This window comes from Oryza brachyantha, chromosome 5, assembly GCF_000231095.2.
Source record: "Oryza brachyantha chromosome 5, ObraRS2, whole genome shotgun sequence".
NCBI lineage: Eukaryota > Viridiplantae > Streptophyta > Magnoliopsida > Poales > Poaceae > Oryza > Oryza brachyantha.
The window spans coordinates 15,668,746-15,688,156 of NC_023167.2; the positions used below are offsets into that span (position 1 = coordinate 15,668,746).

At 42.3% G+C, this 19,411-nt stretch overlaps 2 protein-coding genes and 1 long non-coding RNA gene across 3 annotated transcripts; 1 reads left to right on the forward strand and 2 right to left on the reverse strand.

Moving 5' to 3' along the window:
* Positions 1-145: 145 nt before the first annotated feature.
* Positions 146-4,596, reverse strand: LOC102701729 (KH domain-containing protein SPIN1-like). The gene is made up of 7 exons (XM_006655357.3): positions 4,180-4,596; positions 3,877-3,965; positions 3,427-3,578; positions 1,771-1,884; positions 1,574-1,690; positions 1,284-1,427; positions 146-897 (listed from the first exon to the last, which is right to left on the reverse strand). The coding sequence occupies exons 1-7, from the start codon at positions 4,272-4,274 to the stop codon at positions 760-762; spliced, it is 849 nt and encodes a 282-aa protein (XP_006655420.1). The 5' UTR covers positions 4,275-4,596; the 3' UTR covers positions 146-759.
* A 7,536-nt stretch (positions 4,597-12,132) lies between these two features.
* On the forward strand, positions 12,133-14,543 carry LOC102702562. The gene is made up of 3 exons (XR_423544.2): positions 12,133-12,382; positions 12,486-12,575; positions 14,295-14,543. It is a non-coding gene; the product is annotated as an uncharacterized LOC102702562 (long non-coding RNA).
* Positions 14,544-14,821: 278 nt separating this feature from the next.
* On the reverse strand, positions 14,822-17,505 carry LOC102702290. Its single transcript, XM_040523855.1, has 6 exons — positions 17,024-17,505; positions 16,648-16,821; positions 16,338-16,427; positions 16,069-16,254; positions 15,828-15,980; positions 14,822-15,746 (listed from the first exon to the last, which is right to left on the reverse strand). The coding sequence occupies exons 1-6, from the start codon at positions 17,282-17,284 to the stop codon at positions 15,024-15,026; spliced, it is 1,587 nt and encodes a 528-aa protein (XP_040379789.1). The 5' UTR covers positions 17,285-17,505; the 3' UTR covers positions 14,822-15,023.
* Positions 17,506-19,411: the final 1,906 nt, after the last annotated feature.

The following is a 19,411-nucleotide window of genomic DNA, read 5'->3' on the forward strand; positions in this document are numbered from 1 at the left end:
TCAAAGAGCTTCTTAACTACTGAGGCTGCTATGAATTTTACAGGAGTTTTGCAGGATTTAGATGCCTGCAAAAATTCTTTAAAATTTATCTGTTCCAAAGGAGGCCTAAACATTCAAATGGATCATGCATGCTTTATTTATTTATCATTTTTTTATTTATCATCTATTTTGCGCACACGCTAGCCAGCAGGCGCACATCGTCTTCATGCGTTGCGAAAGCTCTTTCAGCTTAGCCAAAAACAAGTGTTCCATAAAAGCATTGTGCATCTAACTGCAGGAGAATTTTGCTTTCTAACGTGTATCCTAACATCAGCAGCAACCCAGCAATGAGAAACATCATATATATATGACATGGTTATCAACTTATCAACCTAGTATAAGACTCAAGAATATTTCATCTTGACAGATGCTTTGATAGCAGCTTGCAAACATATGTTGCTCAGAGCCTCAGACAGGTCACAGTAACTCAGAATTCACAGTAACTCAGAACTCTTCACACTACCAATATCTCAGCACTATCAGTAAGAAATAAATCAAATGTTCTAATTATACAGACACAGAGGAGGATTCGCTCGCTACTCATCGATCATATCAGTCAGTTATGAGTTAAATGTCACATGGAGATCAAAATTCTAGCTGTAACAGATGCCGCGCAATGCCAACACCATCATGAAATCTTGCTCATGAAAAATTAAGTTGTGAAGGCATGGATTGATTGATTTCTCTTGAGAGGGTCAAGGGGGAGGAGCAAGCATCCAGTTATTGTTTCATCCGTTTCATGCCACCATTGCTGAAGGGAGAAGCACTGCCAGGAAGTGGACTTTCCTCCCTAAGTGGTGAGTTCAACATAGCAAGTTCTCGGAGTTGCTGCCTCTTGTAGTAATCTTGTGATTCATCCTATAGGGCACAACATGAAATAATTAGTACTAGTAAGATTTAGAAAGAGGCAAAAATAGCATATAATTCATGATTTATAAAGGCAAATATATAATGGCCAGATGCATTAGTACTAAGTAGTGCAGTACAAAACAATCAGCAGCCATAGGAAGGCAGAAGTGGTGAAGATCAGTGGGAGAAGAGGGGCAAGGTGCAGTTATACTTATTAATGAAAATGTAAATCTTTAGAGGAACCGTCTGGATTAGCAGAGAATGAAAGATAAGAAAGCTGCATACAGGCTCTTTTGTTGCCATGTTTTGGACCTTTCAACTTTTGCTAGTTTGTTTAATGGATATTAATTAATTAACTGTAAGGAAGATAGGCGAGTCGAGATGCATACGCATACCACTGGCTTCAGCAACTCTTCTAGGATTTCTTGTGCTTTTGCAAGTCTAGCATCAATGACATTGGCAGGTAGCTCAGCTTCAATCAAGATATGCAGGGGGTCATCCAAGTGTTCATACCCAGCTCTTCCTTTAAGTTGTTCCTCCTTTTAAGAAATGAAAGGAATTACATGTGAGCATTGTTGGCTTGAAAGACAGAACAAAAAAATGACGAAACACGCATTCAAATGCACAAACCTAATCCATATATGCTCAACTCCAGATTTATTTTTTAAAAGTGTGTCTTGTTTACCTTGTTAGGGTCTTTAATTGAGCCCTTTCCTCTGATGAAAACACGGCAACCTGTAGAGGCTTCAATCCTCTTCAACGAATTTCCCCTTGGTCCAAGAAGGCGACCGATAAAATTGAACTAAGGGGAGTATAATATAGTGTGTAAATATTGACTCCAAACATCGCCAATATGGAGAGAGAGAAACAGACAGAGCATACATTAGGGAAAGCATCTGTTGGTATTTCCAACCGCAAGATCTTCTTGACAATGTATGAAGAGGGGCTTTGTGGTGATCCTTGCCAACTGATAGGTCCTTGAGAGAAACTTACTCTCTGGTAAATGTGAGCATAACAAGGTTAAGTACCACTAAGGATAAAATGTGTAAACTACAATAAATATAGCACTGAATGAGGAGGCAAAACACAACTGAAGATCCGAAAGAAATGGATTAATGGAAGTAGGAAATCATCCTGTCTTTCTTATCAGTAGCTATGGCCTATGGTATACATCCTCAGTTCATGAAACTCTAGTCAAGAGTACACTATGAAATGCAGAGTTACAAGTACGTAAAGATCTTGATTACATGTATGGCATTGCATCCCTCAGTAAAAGAAGGTTACACTTCCTAATAATTACATGGAATTCCTTGAGCACGCTAGGAGGTAGACATGATTTGCTAGTTCAAAAATATAGTTGCATTTAAGTAATTCAAGAAGCGCAAGGAAAAAAAAGCCCTCTGTCGGAATGTGTTGTGAGTTGTGACTTCTGTTCAGGCATTTCGCATAAATTGAAGCAATTGCAGCCGCACATTTCAGAGACTACCTATGATTAGGACAATATGAATGCCAGTTTAGGGCAATTTATCAGTTTATCTGCTTGGTTGCCTACACAAGGAAGACATACTGCAAGATAATTATTTTAGTCAAGCTAACTGAGAAATGGTCAACCAAAACTGCAAATTTAAACTTTTTTCTTTTGCCAGGACAAGCAGAACATATCATAGCTGATGCTATGGTGCTGTAATTTTGTTACCAGCACATGAATTGCATTAATAAGCGGGGAAAGAGTTATGGAATTTAAGGGATTTCAAAATTTAGATCAGAGGTTGGACTGATGATGATCTGCTGTTAGGACTTAGGAACATGATGGAAGAAACGAGAGTAATAGGTAACACCACAGGTGACGGTGCTGACAAAAAAAATGCATGGCCCAATTGTAAAGCTCAATGTTGAGGTGACTGAGGTTGTGGGTTCAAAGTTCAAACTGCATTCATACTTAAGAAATTGTGTATCGGATGAAATACTATAGAGTATATAAACTCTAAACGTTAACGCATATGTACATAGATATCATGTTTAAAGGTACCTGTGGTGATTATTCTCAGAAGTTCAGACTCTGAAGGTTAAGAGGAGGCAAGGGAGAAGTGGATCTTACATGAGAAGGTCAAGACGAGCTGATAAAAATGTTACCTAATCCAAATTAAAAATGGCCGACTTCTTTTATAAACCATGCCAGGTTATCAACATAGAAAAGCTATACGATGGCCACGGCTGCTTGTTGCGGCATGTAAAGCAACATTTTATTTAAAATGGTATACATAGTACTCTTTAAAATCCAGTTATACTTCAAGAGGACCTTGATGGATTGACTTGATGACATCCCATAAATATGGAGTGGCCTTTAACAGAACCGCAATAGTTACACATTCATTTGTTTCCTTCCTTCAGATCGTAGTCGTAACAAGTATAACACAGCTTAACTCATGCGATATGTTACATAGCAGTCTTTTTGTAGAAATGTTTAACTGCCCGGTGATCAAATATGATACATGACTGAATGTAGCACGTTCATGAACTTCGATAACTAATGCTTACCTCTGGACGCATCCCGTTCCACGGACCGAAACCATTACCACAGAAATTGGGCATGATCTGCGACGGATGCATCTGATTTGGACTTGCAGGTGGCAACCTCTCGAAATCCCCTACACCAGGTTGGCGAAACATTCCAGACACCCGCATTATCTCTGTCAGCAGCAAACATTAGCACATGCGCATCATCAGCATGGACACATGAAAACACTTGATGGCACTGAAGGGAAGACACGGTTCTTGGCATGAATCAAGCAAGCCACAACCTTTCAAGTCCTATCACCTATGACACACAAAGGATTGCTCATAGACTCCGAGCTAAGTTTTTGCATCAAGCAGAGGTTGGTGAGTAAGAGCAACTAGCCAGTCAGTGAATCAGAAAGCGACGAATTCTGATCCGATCCAAGAAGAATGCTATCCACTGAAGAAGCAGGGCAACCGACGAGCTCTCACCTTGATTCAGCAACCTGCTGCAGATTGGGAGCACCTGCATGAACGGCCCCAGCTTCTGATGCTCCTGCAACAACTCCGCCAAGTACTGCCTGCACCACCGCCGCCGCAATCCAATCCAATCCGGCCGCCGCCGACGCCGCCCAAACCCGAGCGCAAAGCCACAAACAAAACAAAAGCCACAATTCAGACTCCGCCATCCACCAAACACCCAAAAAGAAGCAATCTTTTTTTGTCCACCCTTCATTCCACTCTCTCTCTCTCTCTCTCTCTAGAGAGAGAGAGAAAAAATCAGTCGTTTCTTACCCGCCAGCGTCCGGCGGCGGGCCGGGGGCTCTGACCTGCGGCGACATGGACCTCCCGGGCGAGAAGCACCCGTCCGTACCGTGCAGGCCGTCCATAGGCGTCGCGGCAGCGGCGGCGGCGGCCGGCTCCGCCCCCTCTCCCCGGGATTGGGATGAAACCGAACGGGGAGAAAGAATAAGAGGACGGAGGAGGAAGAAGAAGAGGACGGAGGGAGGTGTTTGTTTTCGCCTCGTATTCTTTTTCTTTTTCTCAGGTACGGCGGCGACGTCCCTTTTTTAGGAAAATCTCGGCAAAAACCCTGCGCTGCCTGCCGCTGCTCCTAGGGGCGCGCCCCCACGCACGCACCGACCGCCGCCGCCGTCGTCACCTCCCTCCCTCGCGCCGGTAGGGTTTATAAACCCCGCCCTCTCTCCCCTCGTGACGGTGTACACGCACGGGTGACGGCGCGAGATATACGCAGCCTATCTCCCTCCCGCTGCGATGCGGCTACGAGTACCTGCCGGTCGGTCGCCATTTTCTTCCATTACCGGTTTTATCGTACTCCACTGGTATATAGCGTATTGATATGTTAATGTGTGATTTTCTATATATTACAGAATCGAGGGGATTTATCATTTTTAAAATATTTTACATTATAATTTATTATCTTACCAGATCATTGATACACATATACATGTTGTTATGAAAGTAGATAATAGCTACAAACATATTTTTGTCATGCCCTCGTTCTAGATAGTTGAGATGTGATGGTGCGATAGCTATACGAAGATCTATGTACACATGCATGTTTTGTCTATAGTTGCACGCTTGAAGATATATATATTAATATCTTACTGCTAAAGTTAGCAATACCTGTAAATACATTTAGCACTATGTAGTTCAGATATGACAATATTATACCGCTCTAGTCGTAATATTTATAGACACATCTAGATCATTATTACGTAGTCAAGAAGCGGTGATGTCACGTTGCTAAAGTCTATAGAAATTAAATAGATAAATATTTACATTGCATGGCCTTGTTATATTCTTATGAGATTTTTATATTTTTCTGAATAATTTATTTTTTAGTATTTATTTGAGTGTGCAAACAACTAAATTAATTATTACAAAGTTGAAATTTTATTTCATAATGGTAAAATGTATTAAATTTATATAGAAAAACTTTTACGCAAAACATACCGTGTTTTTTGGTCATCGTGTATAGGATGATCAAACAATTGCTTATTTGACGGGATCAGGTATTAGGATTAATTGGGATGACCATTACTCAGGAGTCAGGAGGTGCCTATTGTATCTTTTTTGTTTACAGTGGTTAGCCAAAATTCAGTGTAGTGTTTAATTTCTAATTTCTTGTTTATGCATTCGATATGGTTAAATACCAAAGTTTTTATTGCACAACAAAGCTCCAACATTACATTATTTCTACAGCATTATGAAATAAATAAGTACAGCAATTACTTGAGCACAGCCAAACCCGTGGTGTGCTATGGCGAGTTCAGAAAATAAAAGTATCATCTTCATTTGACAGTGACCAATATACAAATAATGGCAAATGACCAGAGTCATTTTCAAACATTTTAGTAGCAATCGATCAGTTGAAATACCATTTGGAGTTTATCGTTCACGTAAACGAAAACCCACAGGCAAACATAAACCGGTGGAGCACGCAAGGCCGAAATAGCCAGTAGAGACAGTTCACCGAATTGCAGGTCTAGCAGCCGGCTCGTGTCAAGAAAATGTACAGAACCTGAATTTCTCACATATAATTGTTCTAATATTTTTATTAGTAGTAAGGCCATGTGCCCATGTTCTTAGTCTGATCGTGGATGCTCGTTTTTTAAGCACGTAAATGATGTGTTTCATGTAAAAAATAGTTACATGAAATTCTTATTTCACATATGTAAAGCATTTTTAAAAAAATTTATTAGTTATTTATAATTTATTTGTTTATAGTTATCATAAAATGAAACAGCAAAAAACTCTTTAAAAAATATAAGAAATGAACACATAAAACCCCACCATAAAGTTGTCTCGAATAAGGTGGTGTTTAGATTGAGAAAATTTTTGGGAGAAGTGTCACGTCAAATGTTTAACCGGATGTCGGAAGAGGTTTTTGGACACGGATGAAAAAACGAATTTCACAAGCTAGCCTATAAACCGCGAGACGAATCTTTTGAGCCTAATTAATCCGTCATTAGCACATGTTGGTTACTGTAGCACTTATGACTAATCGTGGACTAATTAGGCTCAAAAGATTCGTTTCAAGATTTCTTTCATAACTGTGCAATTAGTTTTTTTGGTTCATTTATGTTTAATGTTTTATTTAGATGTCTAAAAATTTTCGATGTGAAGTTTTTGAAAAAAATTGTGAACTAAACAAGTAAGACTGGTGCATCTGGATTGTCTCGAGATGACGTTTGCCGGAGCATACCATCTTATGTTTTAATAAGATGTCAATGGCCAATTAGGAATCTGCAACCAACACCGATCTGGGGTTGGTGACAGGGGAATTAAAATTAATGCCAAGTTTATCATATGGCATGTGTCTAAATGGTACCACTTCTTTGTCACGTGTTCCTCACAAAATGACACCGATCGGTATAATGGGTGTATACATGAACCACAGCTGTGTAGAGAGCGTTGCAGCTGATCCGCCATCGATTTGCTGACACATCGAGGCCCTCAAAGTCAACAATCAATTCTAGAGTAGTAGATCCCTTACCGTGGAATCATCGCATGAAACACGATGCTGTCCTGTGCACTGTGGTGTATGTGTCGCTTTCTATGTCCGGGAAAAATTAAACGAAACATAGGGTCCGTTTGATTTAAATTATTTAATGCATTATGCATATATTATCTGCATGATTGTAGAAGATAAATTAAATGGTTTGAGATTAAGATCATTAAAAAAGAAATATGTTGGTTAGCGATATGGGTACTAGCTAGGGTCTCCACCGTCGGCGAAAAGTGATCTCCGTAGAAAGGGGACCTCCCTAATGGTTCCATGCGAGATAAGACATTAGACAGCCTGACCCCGGCAAATTAGCAGAGGCGGTGTTGGGCTGGCTGTCGCTCGACGCCTATGCCTCAGATGAGTGGGAGCATGAACAATTAATTACATATGCGTCCGGTGTCAGACTAACACCCTAGGGAGCCCGTGTCAGCTCCGTATCATAGCATTTTAATGGACGTATGTGCCTATCGTTGAAAGGAAATGTGTTGCACGCACACCCTTGACACATATGTCTTGCTAGCCCTGTTATCATTATTACTCGTTTGCATCAGAGTGATGTATGTCTTATCCGGTGTATGCGATAGGATGAAGTTGCTCGGCCTTGGGAGTTGTGTTAACCGTCGAGAGGAATATGGAAGGATCAAGCAGTGTGTGCGCACTGCACAACCATATGGTAGCATGGCCATACTTAATCACTCTCCAGGAGACCACAAGAAGCATTCATGATGTTACCGTTGATCAATGGGTATTCATCTCTTTCCTGTAGCCATTCCTTCTAGACACTGTGTTGATCCCTTATAATGAAAAAAAGTCCATGCTTAGGAAGGAGAAGAAAACAATTTTTCATGCTATTAATCTCATAACAAGATATGGTATTACATCTCAATGTGGCCTGAACTTGCATGCTAGCTCACTCCTCATTTGCGCATATTCATCCACCATTCTTAAACCTTCTCCTATTCTTAAACCTTTTCCTAGCTCTTATTCAACCATGTCCCCTGAGATGAATCCTAGAAAAAGGGTCTATCATGATCCCTTGCTCAAGAAGATATATATTGTTTTCTTGCAATAATTAAGGAATGGATGTGCATAAGCATAGGCAGAGAGAAAATATGAATAATTTCAAATGTAAAACAATTGATGTTATACGTAGTACCGTAAATAGTGTCATAAGTACTTATATTATGGAACAACATTCAAATTATGGAACAACATTCAAATTATACGATTGTTTTTAACTCATGTTTTTTAAATGTGATTTGCAAGTATTTTTTAACTCGTGTTTTTAAGCATAAAACATTCTACCTCCATATTTTAATGGTGATGTCGTTGACTTTTGACATATATTTGAAAATTCATCTAATTATGTAACTATCATTTATTTTTAATGTGTTTGGATTTGTTGGTGTGCATATTTTAATTATAACATTTCTTTTGCATATTTGTAAAAGAAATCAAACGTATTTCAAAAGGTCAATGACACAATCTATTAAAATATAGAGGTAATATAATGATGTGAACGGTTTTTAATAATCCAATATAATAGATAAGCTAAAAAGAATAAGTCCTAATTAGAGTAGGAACAGCAACCGGACTGTTCGGACAGCTACCATCGCTCCATCACCGGTACATATATCGTAGATTTAACGAAAAATACTTCCAATGATCCGCAGGTATTCTTCTTTATTTCGTACGGTCGCTGCAAGCTTAAATTTGAGCTACGCACACGTATGGTTGACCGATGATCTAACATACGGCACGAACACATCATCAATGCATTGGGACCGAGAGAGAGAGAGAGAGAGAGAGAGGGAGGAAGCGAGTCGCAGGCGGTGGACACGCGCGCGCCGTGCATGGCATGTTGGCATGGCAACCCACCCACCGACCGAACCGATCGGGAGAGCCACGACAAAAGGCCACCACCCTAGTACGTGCCTTGCCCCCGCTGATTTCTAAAACCGGCATCCGTACATCGGAAACCGGGGACGCCCACATGCATCCACGGATCACGGAGATCGTAAATAGTACCACCTTCTCCACGCTAAATATTTAACGTTATTGATTTTTTAACATATGTTATTTGATCATTATTTTATTTAAATTTTTTATAAAATATATAAAGTTATATATATATATATGTATAAAAGTATATTTAGCGATAAATCAAGTGATATAAAAATAATTTATAATTATATATTTTTTTAAAATAAAACAAATAGTCAAACATATATAAAAAATCAACGAAGACGGAGGAAACAGTCCATTTCTGTCTCAAAATAGTTTTATTTCTTTTCTCTTTCCACACATACTAATAAAAATAAAAATACATTTCACTTTATAGGTTATCTTTCGTTCTGAATGCAAAATGTATTTATTTTCTATTTTTTTATAACTTCAGATGAAATGATAGATAAAAATAAGATAATCTTATTTTAAACGAATATAATAGTACTCCATCCGTTCTCTCTAGTTTTATCTAAATTCATCTAAATATATATATCTAGATTCATTTTGGATAGAAAGAAAACTTACAACGCGGAACGGAGGTAATATTTTTTCAGCCGTGCATGGACGCGTCACCTGCACGTGCTGCTGCACGAGTGCGGCGGCATTGGATGCCCTGCATTTTATTTTATCTTTTTGTTACTACACGGCAGTGCGTGTTGGGACGCATGAGTATGTTCGTATACATGTGGCTCAGTGGCTGGGTGCGTGTAGCAGTTGGAAAGCGGTGTTGCTGATGCAATCACAGTCTCTGCCCGCAGTGCCAGAGCCGGCCCGCTGGAACGAACGGAGCTCGCTCGCTCGCTGCGGTTGATGGTAAATAAGAAATAATTTATAGCAATCTAAGAGCTAAAGAAATTTAAATTTATATATGTATTTTTAACGATCTAAAGCTAAAGAAATTTAAATTTTTATTTATAAATATAGATAAAAAAGAAAAGATGGGTAAATTTTTGTTGAAAAATATTATAGTAAGTACCGGTACTGCTCTAGTATTGGCCAGCCTCGTACTAGGCTAGAAAAGAAACGGTGACGCGGAGGAGGAGGAGCTGTGGTTGTTGTGAAAAAAGCAGCGGAGATGGAGATCCCCTGGCCTCCTCGATACGGTTGCAGCTGCCTCTGGGCTTTTGGCTGCGACGCCCACGCAGCTTGTTGTCACAGGCGAAGCAGGAGCTGCAAAAAGGGGAAGCCTGACCCGAGGAGACAAAAGCGCCATCCCCGCCGTCCCCACCTGCCCGCCGCTTCCAGCTTTCCGAATTCCGAGCGAGCTCGAGCTTCGTGGGTGGCGCGCTGCTGCAGCTGCTCTTGGGGGGTTGCTTTTCGGCACAAATCCAGGCGTCCTTGTCACCCCCCCCCCCCCCTCCGGTTCAGTCCTCCGAGAGTCTACCGGTGAGAAAAGAAGGGCAAAAAGTTTGAGTAATACCCCTAGGTAAGACTTCGTCTAAAATTCATTGATCATCAATGGTTAGATATATAATATATATGTCTAGATTTATTAGCATCTATATGAATCTAAACAAAAATAAGTCTTAGCAAGTTCAATAGTATAGCCAAATGTTAGCTCCAAATCATCTATAATCAACTTAATAGCTAATTTATACAATAGTCATATACTACACAATTAATACCACCATATGTCATACGCACATGTGTCTTAGAGTCTATGCTGCATCAGGCTATAAATAGTCTACTGCCCTTCTCTCTTCTCTGTTAGCCTACTATTGTACCTGCTCTTATAAAAGGGAGAGAGTAGTATTTATTATCTTGCTTAACTATGGTTCTAGTCTAAGTTTTTGTGCTTAGCGACAATCGAGGATGCCAGTTTGCCGATTTGGCTGATGAAGTATAAAAAATTATCATATTTTTAATAGTCATTTAGTGGTATATATAGAATTATCTATTATTAAGTTTAAAAAAATATAGTTATAAAGGTGAAATAATAAACTTATACATAGATTTTTTTTCTAAAAAACACACAGCTTTAGGAAGCTTGCGTGCAAACACCAGGAAAAATAAAGAATAATCAAAGTAAAGGAACACAACACATATACTCTCTTTGTTCCCTATTACAAGATAGTTTGCTCGTATCTAAATTTATCGATGGATCGATTAATATGTTATTTTTGCGTGATGACTAATGTAAAACATGAAAGGGCTGTTGAGTTGTCTAGAGAGGTCTTAATAGACGTTTCCTGAAACGCTTAGCAACGAAATCAAATTACGTCAGAAACATTGAAACATTTGATCAACTTCTCTGTTCGATAAAGAAAATAGGTCGTAACTTCAGATCCCTTTATTGATTTCCTCTCTAGGAATTCAACCAAGGCAACACACACAAATATGGAGGGGCATGTAAACAACTAGAGGCAAGCTTAGGAACACGAGAGAGAAGACACAAATTTTCCATTGATGTTAGGATCACATGAGATCCTACATCAAATAAAACTATTAGCCCTGGTTTATGGCTTTCTCCTGACAAATATTTTATGTTTTATATCTCATGCATTATCATTGCTCTATCTTCTACCAAATGGATATATAATTGATACAAATATTTAAATAAGTTTTACAAAGAAAATCTTATAGGGCCCGATTGTACCATTGGATACAACCATTCTACTTAGGATCCTAACAATCTTGGATGAGTCACGGTAGTGTAACCCAGCGAACGACGTGGCCTGACTGATCGACGCAACAAAAGAAATTACGGTAATAATTCTTCACAAATGATGCCACCATGATAGCCAACGAGCCAAAGGAGAAATAGTTGCAGTACGTGGTACCACAACTATGTCGCCACCAGGAAGAGGTATCCGTCTCAGTGGTCATTGACCCATTGGTACCAGTCAAAACCATTGCAATATCCGGGTCAGAATTATTTATACCCGTGCATTACAATGGTCTTATATAATTGATAATGACCACACAGTACCTTAAAACTAGAAAAAAAAATGGTTTTAAAAAACTATCTGATTATTTTTGATTTTTATGGAATAGGTGGTTTTTGCATAAAAGTAGATGAACGACTTCGATTTTCGATTTTAAGTAGAGCCGTAGAGGCAGAGATATAGAGGAAATAATCTGTATTCAGAGGGCCCACGGCGCTGCCTGTATAGATGTCTGCGGCCCAAGTGAAGGCCCAAGGGAGAAATCGAAGCCTATCCGAAGGGCCCAGAAAGATGCGGCCCGTTGCTCTGCATCCACAAGTCGAGCATATCGGCCTCCCGAGGCAGGACCCAACCCCACCGCTGGTGGATACCTTAGCTTAGGCTCGGGGAATCTCGCCGTCGCCGTCGCCTCCGCCGCCGCCGGCTTGATCTGAGCAGTCGCCTACTCGCCGAACGGGTCCCGATGGCGCGGCTGCACTGGCTGGAGGCCATCCTGCCGCTCGGAATCATCGGCGGCATGCTCTGCATCATGGGGAACGCGCAGTACTACATCCACAGGGCCGCGCACGGCAGGGTATGCGGCTCCTCCTCTTCGCCCCCTTTGCTTTCCGCCTCCGCCTGATCCAGGAGCCTCTCGCGTTCTGAACGCCTCGCCTTGTTCGTTTGGATGGATGCAGCCGAAGCACATCGGGAACGACAATTGGGACATGGCGATGGCTCGCCGGGACAAGGCCCTCCTCCGCCAGGCACAGGCCTCCGGCAACTAGGTGCGGATCTGACCCCACGCTGCTGGCTTATGCGTGCTAGAGCTCCTGCGGTGGTCTCTCTTCGATTCTCGCGGGGCATGGCCTTTGCGGGGGATGTTGGATTCTAGGGTTTGGGCTCGATCTGGCACTGTGATTGTGTTGTAGCGAGTGCCTTATGTCCTGCCTCCGATAGGGGATTTAGTGTGGGGGCCTTGGGTCTGTTGCTTGAAATTCCAATTTAGCGAGTGCCTTATGCTTCTGTTGGTAATTTGCAAATTTCTAGTGGGGATTCCACTGCAGGATAGTATGTTTAGTTGTTACTCCCTCCGTTTTGGATTGTAAGACTTTTTAGCTATGCTTAGATTCATCTATTGATCATTGTGTATTGTTTGTATATATCTAGATTTGTTCGTATTCATATGAATCTAGGTAATGCTAGAAAATCTTACATTATGAAACGGAGTTAGTATATAATAGTATGTTATGAACCGTCCTAGACTCTACAATTATGTTAGGTTACTTTAACCCTGGGACTAAATTGTGTCGGAATGTGGTATAGTTTGGCCTGGTTGGTTTTATTTCAGTGTGAGTAGCTACTTCGAAGTACTGATGATACTGCTTAGGTTCCTGCATTGTATAATTGTGGGCTTGTGTAAAACTAGGAGGCCATAGAGCACATTCCTGAAAAATGGCATCTGATTGGTTTTCAGGGTAGGGTGATGATGTTTTGTGCCTAGATAGCCTTTTTAGCTGCGTTATTCAGTAACTGTAATGTACCTGAGCTAGTTTTACTTCACAAATTGGTATAGAGTTGGCTACTTAGTTCGTTATCTTTCTCTCCAATCTCCGTAAAACTCTTGCAGGAGTGCAGAACTACACAAACTAACTCCAATAACTACTCGGAACATTGACCTCTAGTATATCAATTAGAAGTTGTGCTACATCATCTTTGCGCTATATTCTTCTCTATTTCCTTTCTTTTATCTTGTGAACCATGAATAACACCAGTGATCATGTCAATCCATCAATTTGTTGTTTATTTACCACTCCACCTTACATTTGTTAATGTTTGCTTTATGGAACTATTTTTCTTGTGATTCCTTGCATTCTGTTCAATTATTGATGTTGAAATAGCCACAGCATGTATGTTGCCAATTTACCTTCAGTCTGATTGAGCGCAATAAGTCACCATTGCCTTTTGTATCTGTACCACATGAATGCTTCTGAGGCACTACACCACGTTGGAAATCACCTCAGAATATTTAATGTACAGCGTAGTGTTAGTTTCGGAACCAGAATTCAGATCCTCTTACCTCAAGTTATGTGGCTTTATGGTCATGACATGTAGGCCCATAGCAAAGTGGATGCACATGTCAGTGAATGCAAAGGCAGTGACTACTAGTATTAAATTGGCTGTGCCACTACTTGGCTGATCACAGTGAAGGAAATCTCTACTTATATTAGATGGAAACATAACGCATCTTCCCCTGAAACTATACCTATTGGCAGAATTTTCTAGAATATACTCTGATATGAAAAAGAGTATGTGTATTAATTAATTTGTTAAAGAAAACACTCTGTTGGATTTTCTGGAAACATGTTTATGTGATTTTGTGTATTTTACCACCTATATAACAATGAAAAAAACGTAGCTCTGTTATGCATTGGCTACATGTTTTTATATCTGTTTTCTAGGTAATGCTGACTGTATATTCTTGTGTTTGAAATGCATGTTTGTAGGATATTGATCAACATTGATCTTGCCTGGATGTTGACGAAGCTCTTTCAAATGCCCAGAACTTCTACTGTTAGTTTCCTTGTATAATGGGAAGCAGGGCTTATGCTTTTCTTTTCTTTTACAACTTTTCGAACATTGGATGAATAATGTGTATCTGGAATCTGTTTAATTACACAAAGTGGGTGTCCCCTGTCAACTTTGTACCCATTTCTCCCAGGAGCTGATCATGAAGAAAGTATTGTTTGTTGTTCTGGTGTTTTCTGTTCTCTGTACTGTACAAAATGAGCTAGTCACAGCGGTAGCACCGTAGCGGTATGATTGCCATCCCTGGGACTAAAATTGCGAGTTGTTATAGTTGTAGCATCGAGTCGTCTTCTCATAGCTGTTTCTTTTTCCGACAATGCTGGATAAATGAACATTAGCAGGGGAACGAAGGTTTTAAGAATTTGGTAGTATCAACCCGATATGAACATTTTATAAGTCATGTCCTTTGGATTATAGGGACGGTTTGAAAATCAAACTTAATGCTTCATCGTGAGAAAATTGCATTCAGGTCGGATGAGATGATGCCGATTGCATGAGTTTTTTTATTTATTTCCACCATGAGCGAATGTGCTAGGAATTACATGAAGCAAAACAGGCAAAAAATTTTAAAGTTAGTAGACACGATATACTCTCTACACACATACACAACAAGCTTCGCAGTTTCAGCGATCATAAGAGGAATTTTGTCAATCCTCGTTCTTCATCTCCGCCGTGCCATTATGATCCTTGAAGCTCGGGAGAGTGGGCGTCGTCGTCTCTGCCGCGCCGTGGTCTTCGTCGTTGGAGCTCCGGCGTGTTGGCGTCGTTGCTGTCTCCGGCAAGCCAGTGTCTTCCTTGAAGCTCCGGCGGGTGGGCGGTGTCTCTGGCGCGTCATCAACGTCTTCTTTTATACTCCGGCGAGTGGGCGGCGTCTCTGGCGCGTCAACGTCGACGTCCTTCAGGCTCCGGCGAGTGGGCGGCGTCGCTGGCTCGTCAACGTCGACGTCTTTCAGGCTCCGGCGAGTAGGCGGCGTCTCTGGCGCATCAACGTCTTCTTCCTTCAAGCTCCGGCGAGTGGGCGGGGTCTCCGGTGCGCCAACGAAGCTCCTGCGCATGGGCGACTCGGCGGCGCCGCTGTTTGACCTCGACATCCGCATCCTGCCGGCGTGGCCCAGCGGCGACTGCGGCGCGGTGCCCAGGCCGCCAGCCTCATGCACCCGGAGATGACAACCGTACTGCTGGCCGGCGCCGGCGTCGTCGTCCTCCTCCTCCTCGCAGATCATGTCCTCGTCGAGGTCGACGACGTCCTGCATGTTGAGCTGGTGGAACTCGACGATCTCCCGGAGGAAGCGGTTCTCCCTGGCGTACACCGTGTTCTCGTTCGCCAGCCGCGCCTTCTCCGCGAGCAGCGTCTCCAGCTGCTGCCGTATCTGCCGGCCCACCGGAGCGCCGCCGCCCGTTCAGTCAAGCCGGCGAGGGAGGAGAGGAGCAGAGAATGGAATGGAGCTTACCAGGTCCTCGTCGGCGTCGTGGTTGCCGTCCCGGAGCAGGCGGTTCTCCTCCTCCAGCTGCGCGCACCGCTCCTTGGAGAAGGCCATGTCGGCCTTCACCGTCTTCAGCTCCCGCTGCAGCAGCTTCGCCTTGGCCGCCATGGCGCTGGCCACCTGAGCCCGATCGCCAGCACCGATCAAGTTCCAGAGCAAAGACAAGATCCAGCGCGCTGGAGCGGCACAAAAGAGGAGGGCACCTTACGTCGCGAGAGGCCTTGATCTGCGGCGACTCCGTGTCGGACATCATCGGCGACATGTCCGGGCTGGCCAAGCCCAGGTTGATGTTGCGGAAGTCCATGCTGCACGTCTTCCTCCTGATCTGCAGCTTCCGGCCATGGACGGCGTCGCCGCCGGCCCTGCTGCTGCCCTCCGCCTTCGTCAGGCCCTCCTGCAGAATCGAATCGATCGATCGATCATGGCGTCACCCATCGATCTCTGAATGCTCTAATGGAGCTCTGAATTGAATGCTACCTCGAGAGCGTTCTTGATCTTGCCTCCAATGTCCAACGTAGGGTTCTCCGGCTTCCGGACCCGGTCGTAGGACCAACGAGATTGAGATGTCTGAAATGCATATTCAGAAAAAGGTTAAATTGATGGAACTGAACATGCATGAGAATCAAGCACAATTTTAAATGTCAAAGCTGAATTTGCAGACAAAATCTGAACAAGACGTCATCGAATTTATTGATCCATAACCATGAGGCTAATTGATGGACAAAATTCTTTTTTTTTTCTTTTCCGTTTGGGTGGTAGTGTTCTTGTTTCAGAGCTCTGATCTTACCAGAGAGTGATTATCTCTGCCATCATCGGTGCCGCCGTTCTCGTCGAGCATCACCTTGGCTTGCTGGGCCAGGACTCCCCAGAATCCGTGTTTTGCCTCGTTGCTCTTCAGCTGCTCGTTCTTGGGATCATCCTTTGCGCCGCGCGTCGATGTGTACAGCTGAGCGATAGGATCCTGCAAAAGTTGAGTAACATCATCTGTTTGGAGCGGATCGAACTGCTGGTTTCACAAATTCAAACGATTTTTTTCTCAGAATTGAAAGGTTTTTGAACTTGTCAAAAGGGGAATTCAGTTTGGCCGGGCCCTAGCTAACGCTGTAGTTTTCCATGACTCCTTGTGGTATGGGAGGCGAGGAGGAAGAGGAGGAGCGGCGAACCAGGGTGGGGTCGTCGGGCTGGAGAGGCGAGGCGGCGGCGGCGGCGGCGAAGAAGGCCGGCACGTCGCCGCGGGCGGCGGATGCCAGCATGGCATGCGCGGCGAGGGAGCGGTCGGGGCGGCGGCTGTCGTCGGCGAACCGCGTCGCGCGCGGCGACGCGATGGCCGGCGAGGAGGTGTCCCCCGGCGGCGGCGGCTGCTGGCGGTGGTCCTCCACGAAGGTGGCCGACCTCTGCATCCCTTGCTTCCTCCGGTACGCCATCACCACCGTCAGGATTGCTCGAGGGGCGGTCGAGCCGCGCTTCGCCTCGCCGTTGGTTTGGACGGTGTCCTCCTCCTCCTCCTCCTACCTTAGGTGGTGGCGTTTGCTCCTCCCATGGCCGCCCTCCTCCCATCTCCGCCGCGGGGAGCGCATGCAGTGGGGAGGCGATGCCATGGCCGTCGCTTCGCCCGCGTTTTGAGGCCGCGCGCTTCCCGTTGGATCGCAGCTCGCACTCCAGGCATTTTGCACACTTTTGGCCAGGAAGGATAGGGCCCACTTGTAAGAATTCTACTCAAAAATTCTACTTTGATCCTTTGGAATAGGGGAATTTAACTATTTGCCGCTTTTAGATTTGTCTCCTCTCCAAATACCCCTTTTACATTTGCACTTACAATATTACCATCGGTTAGAGAAACATCTTTAATTATTTGCCACTTTTGATGACGTGGAGCGCCACATAGGAGTGCCAGCATGGATGGTGGACACAAAAAGACCATTTTACCCATTGTATTCCAGCAAAAGAACCCAACTAGCATGTTACTCTAATTTTATCAATTAATCATAAATAAATCAAGTCAAATTCATGCAAGCATATACAATAGTATATTGAAAAAAATGGAACACTTTAAATAATTCTGGAATATAATAGGAACAACTAAGGCCGAGTTCTTTTGATAAGTTAACTACACCAAATTCTTTCGTTTTCCGCTCACACGCTTTCTAAATTATTAAAGTATGTATTTTTGCTAAAAATTCTTTTTCAAGAAAGTTGTTTTAAAAATCATATGAATTCATTTTAAAGTTTTTTTTATAGCTAATAATTAATTAATTATATAGTAACTCACCGCATCATTTTCCGCGCAGTTAGCTAACCCTATACCGAACATGACCAGTAAATTTAACGATGAAACAAAATAGGGACGAGAAATTGATTAGGGAGATAACACTATTTTGACTAAGATAATAAGGGTATCCAGGTTTTTTCACGTCCCTCTCCACATAGGCAGTCGCCTATATGGTCAAAAGTGACAAATGATTAAAAAAATCTCTCATCAGTGGCAATTCTATAAATGCAAATATAAGAGAGACATTTAGAGAGGAGACAAATCTAAAAGTGGCAAATAGTTAAATTCCCTTTTGGAACAAGGGATAACGTGCAGTGCAGTGCCGCTAAATAAAACTTGCAACGTAAAATCCCCTATAAATTCTTAAAATATATTGAGGCTGATATACAACTTTCAACGTAAAATCCCTTATAAATTCTTTAAAAAATATATTTATTGATGTGTAGTTATATTATAGCAATGTATATAACTTTTAAATACCGGACGTTAGCGCGCTTGTCACAAAGCGAAGGGTGTGGATCGAATCCTATCACCTTGCTAATGAAATTTTCCATTCATGCTGGCACAAATATTCGAGCATATCTAATGGTCCAAATTTTGACATATTTTCTGAAAAGTTTACCTTATTCCTATGTGAATTTCTTTTATAAAGAAGAAAGGGAGGGAACCTCTCCGAACGATCCTCCCATGTTACAAGGTTTACTTACCGTGGTTACACATTAATCATGTACAAATAGCTCTTGTTTTTTCTAAGTAATAGCATGGTTTTTTTTAACGATGATATCGTTATAACCTGTCATCTAGAACTAAACTGAAGTAAGAATGCTAGATGGCCCAAAAATAGTAATACACATTTCATTTTAGTAGCATATATAAAATTTAAAAACGATGTCTTAAAAAATAGACTAAAATTTATAAATTTTTAAGGTACAAATATATGAGATAGTAGGCTTACGAAACTATTGCTATGAAAATATCATGGGACGAATGGATCTGTAGCCTCTGCTATTGGCTCTTAGCCCATAAACCCTCACAAAATTTTTGGTATATGGAAATAGGACTAAAATTTCTTCTAAAGTTTTTTAGAAAACATATTTAACCCCACTATTATTTTTTTAAATCCGCCACTGGTATCCACCAACCCGTTGCCGCGTTACTTGCGGTCCAGCACATTCGACTAATGCTTTAAGATTTGTGCAAACATGAGATGAACGGCTCTCACAGGCTCCGGTCCCACGGCTTCCTCGGCAGCCGCCCCCGCGAAGCCGTAAACCCCTGCGAG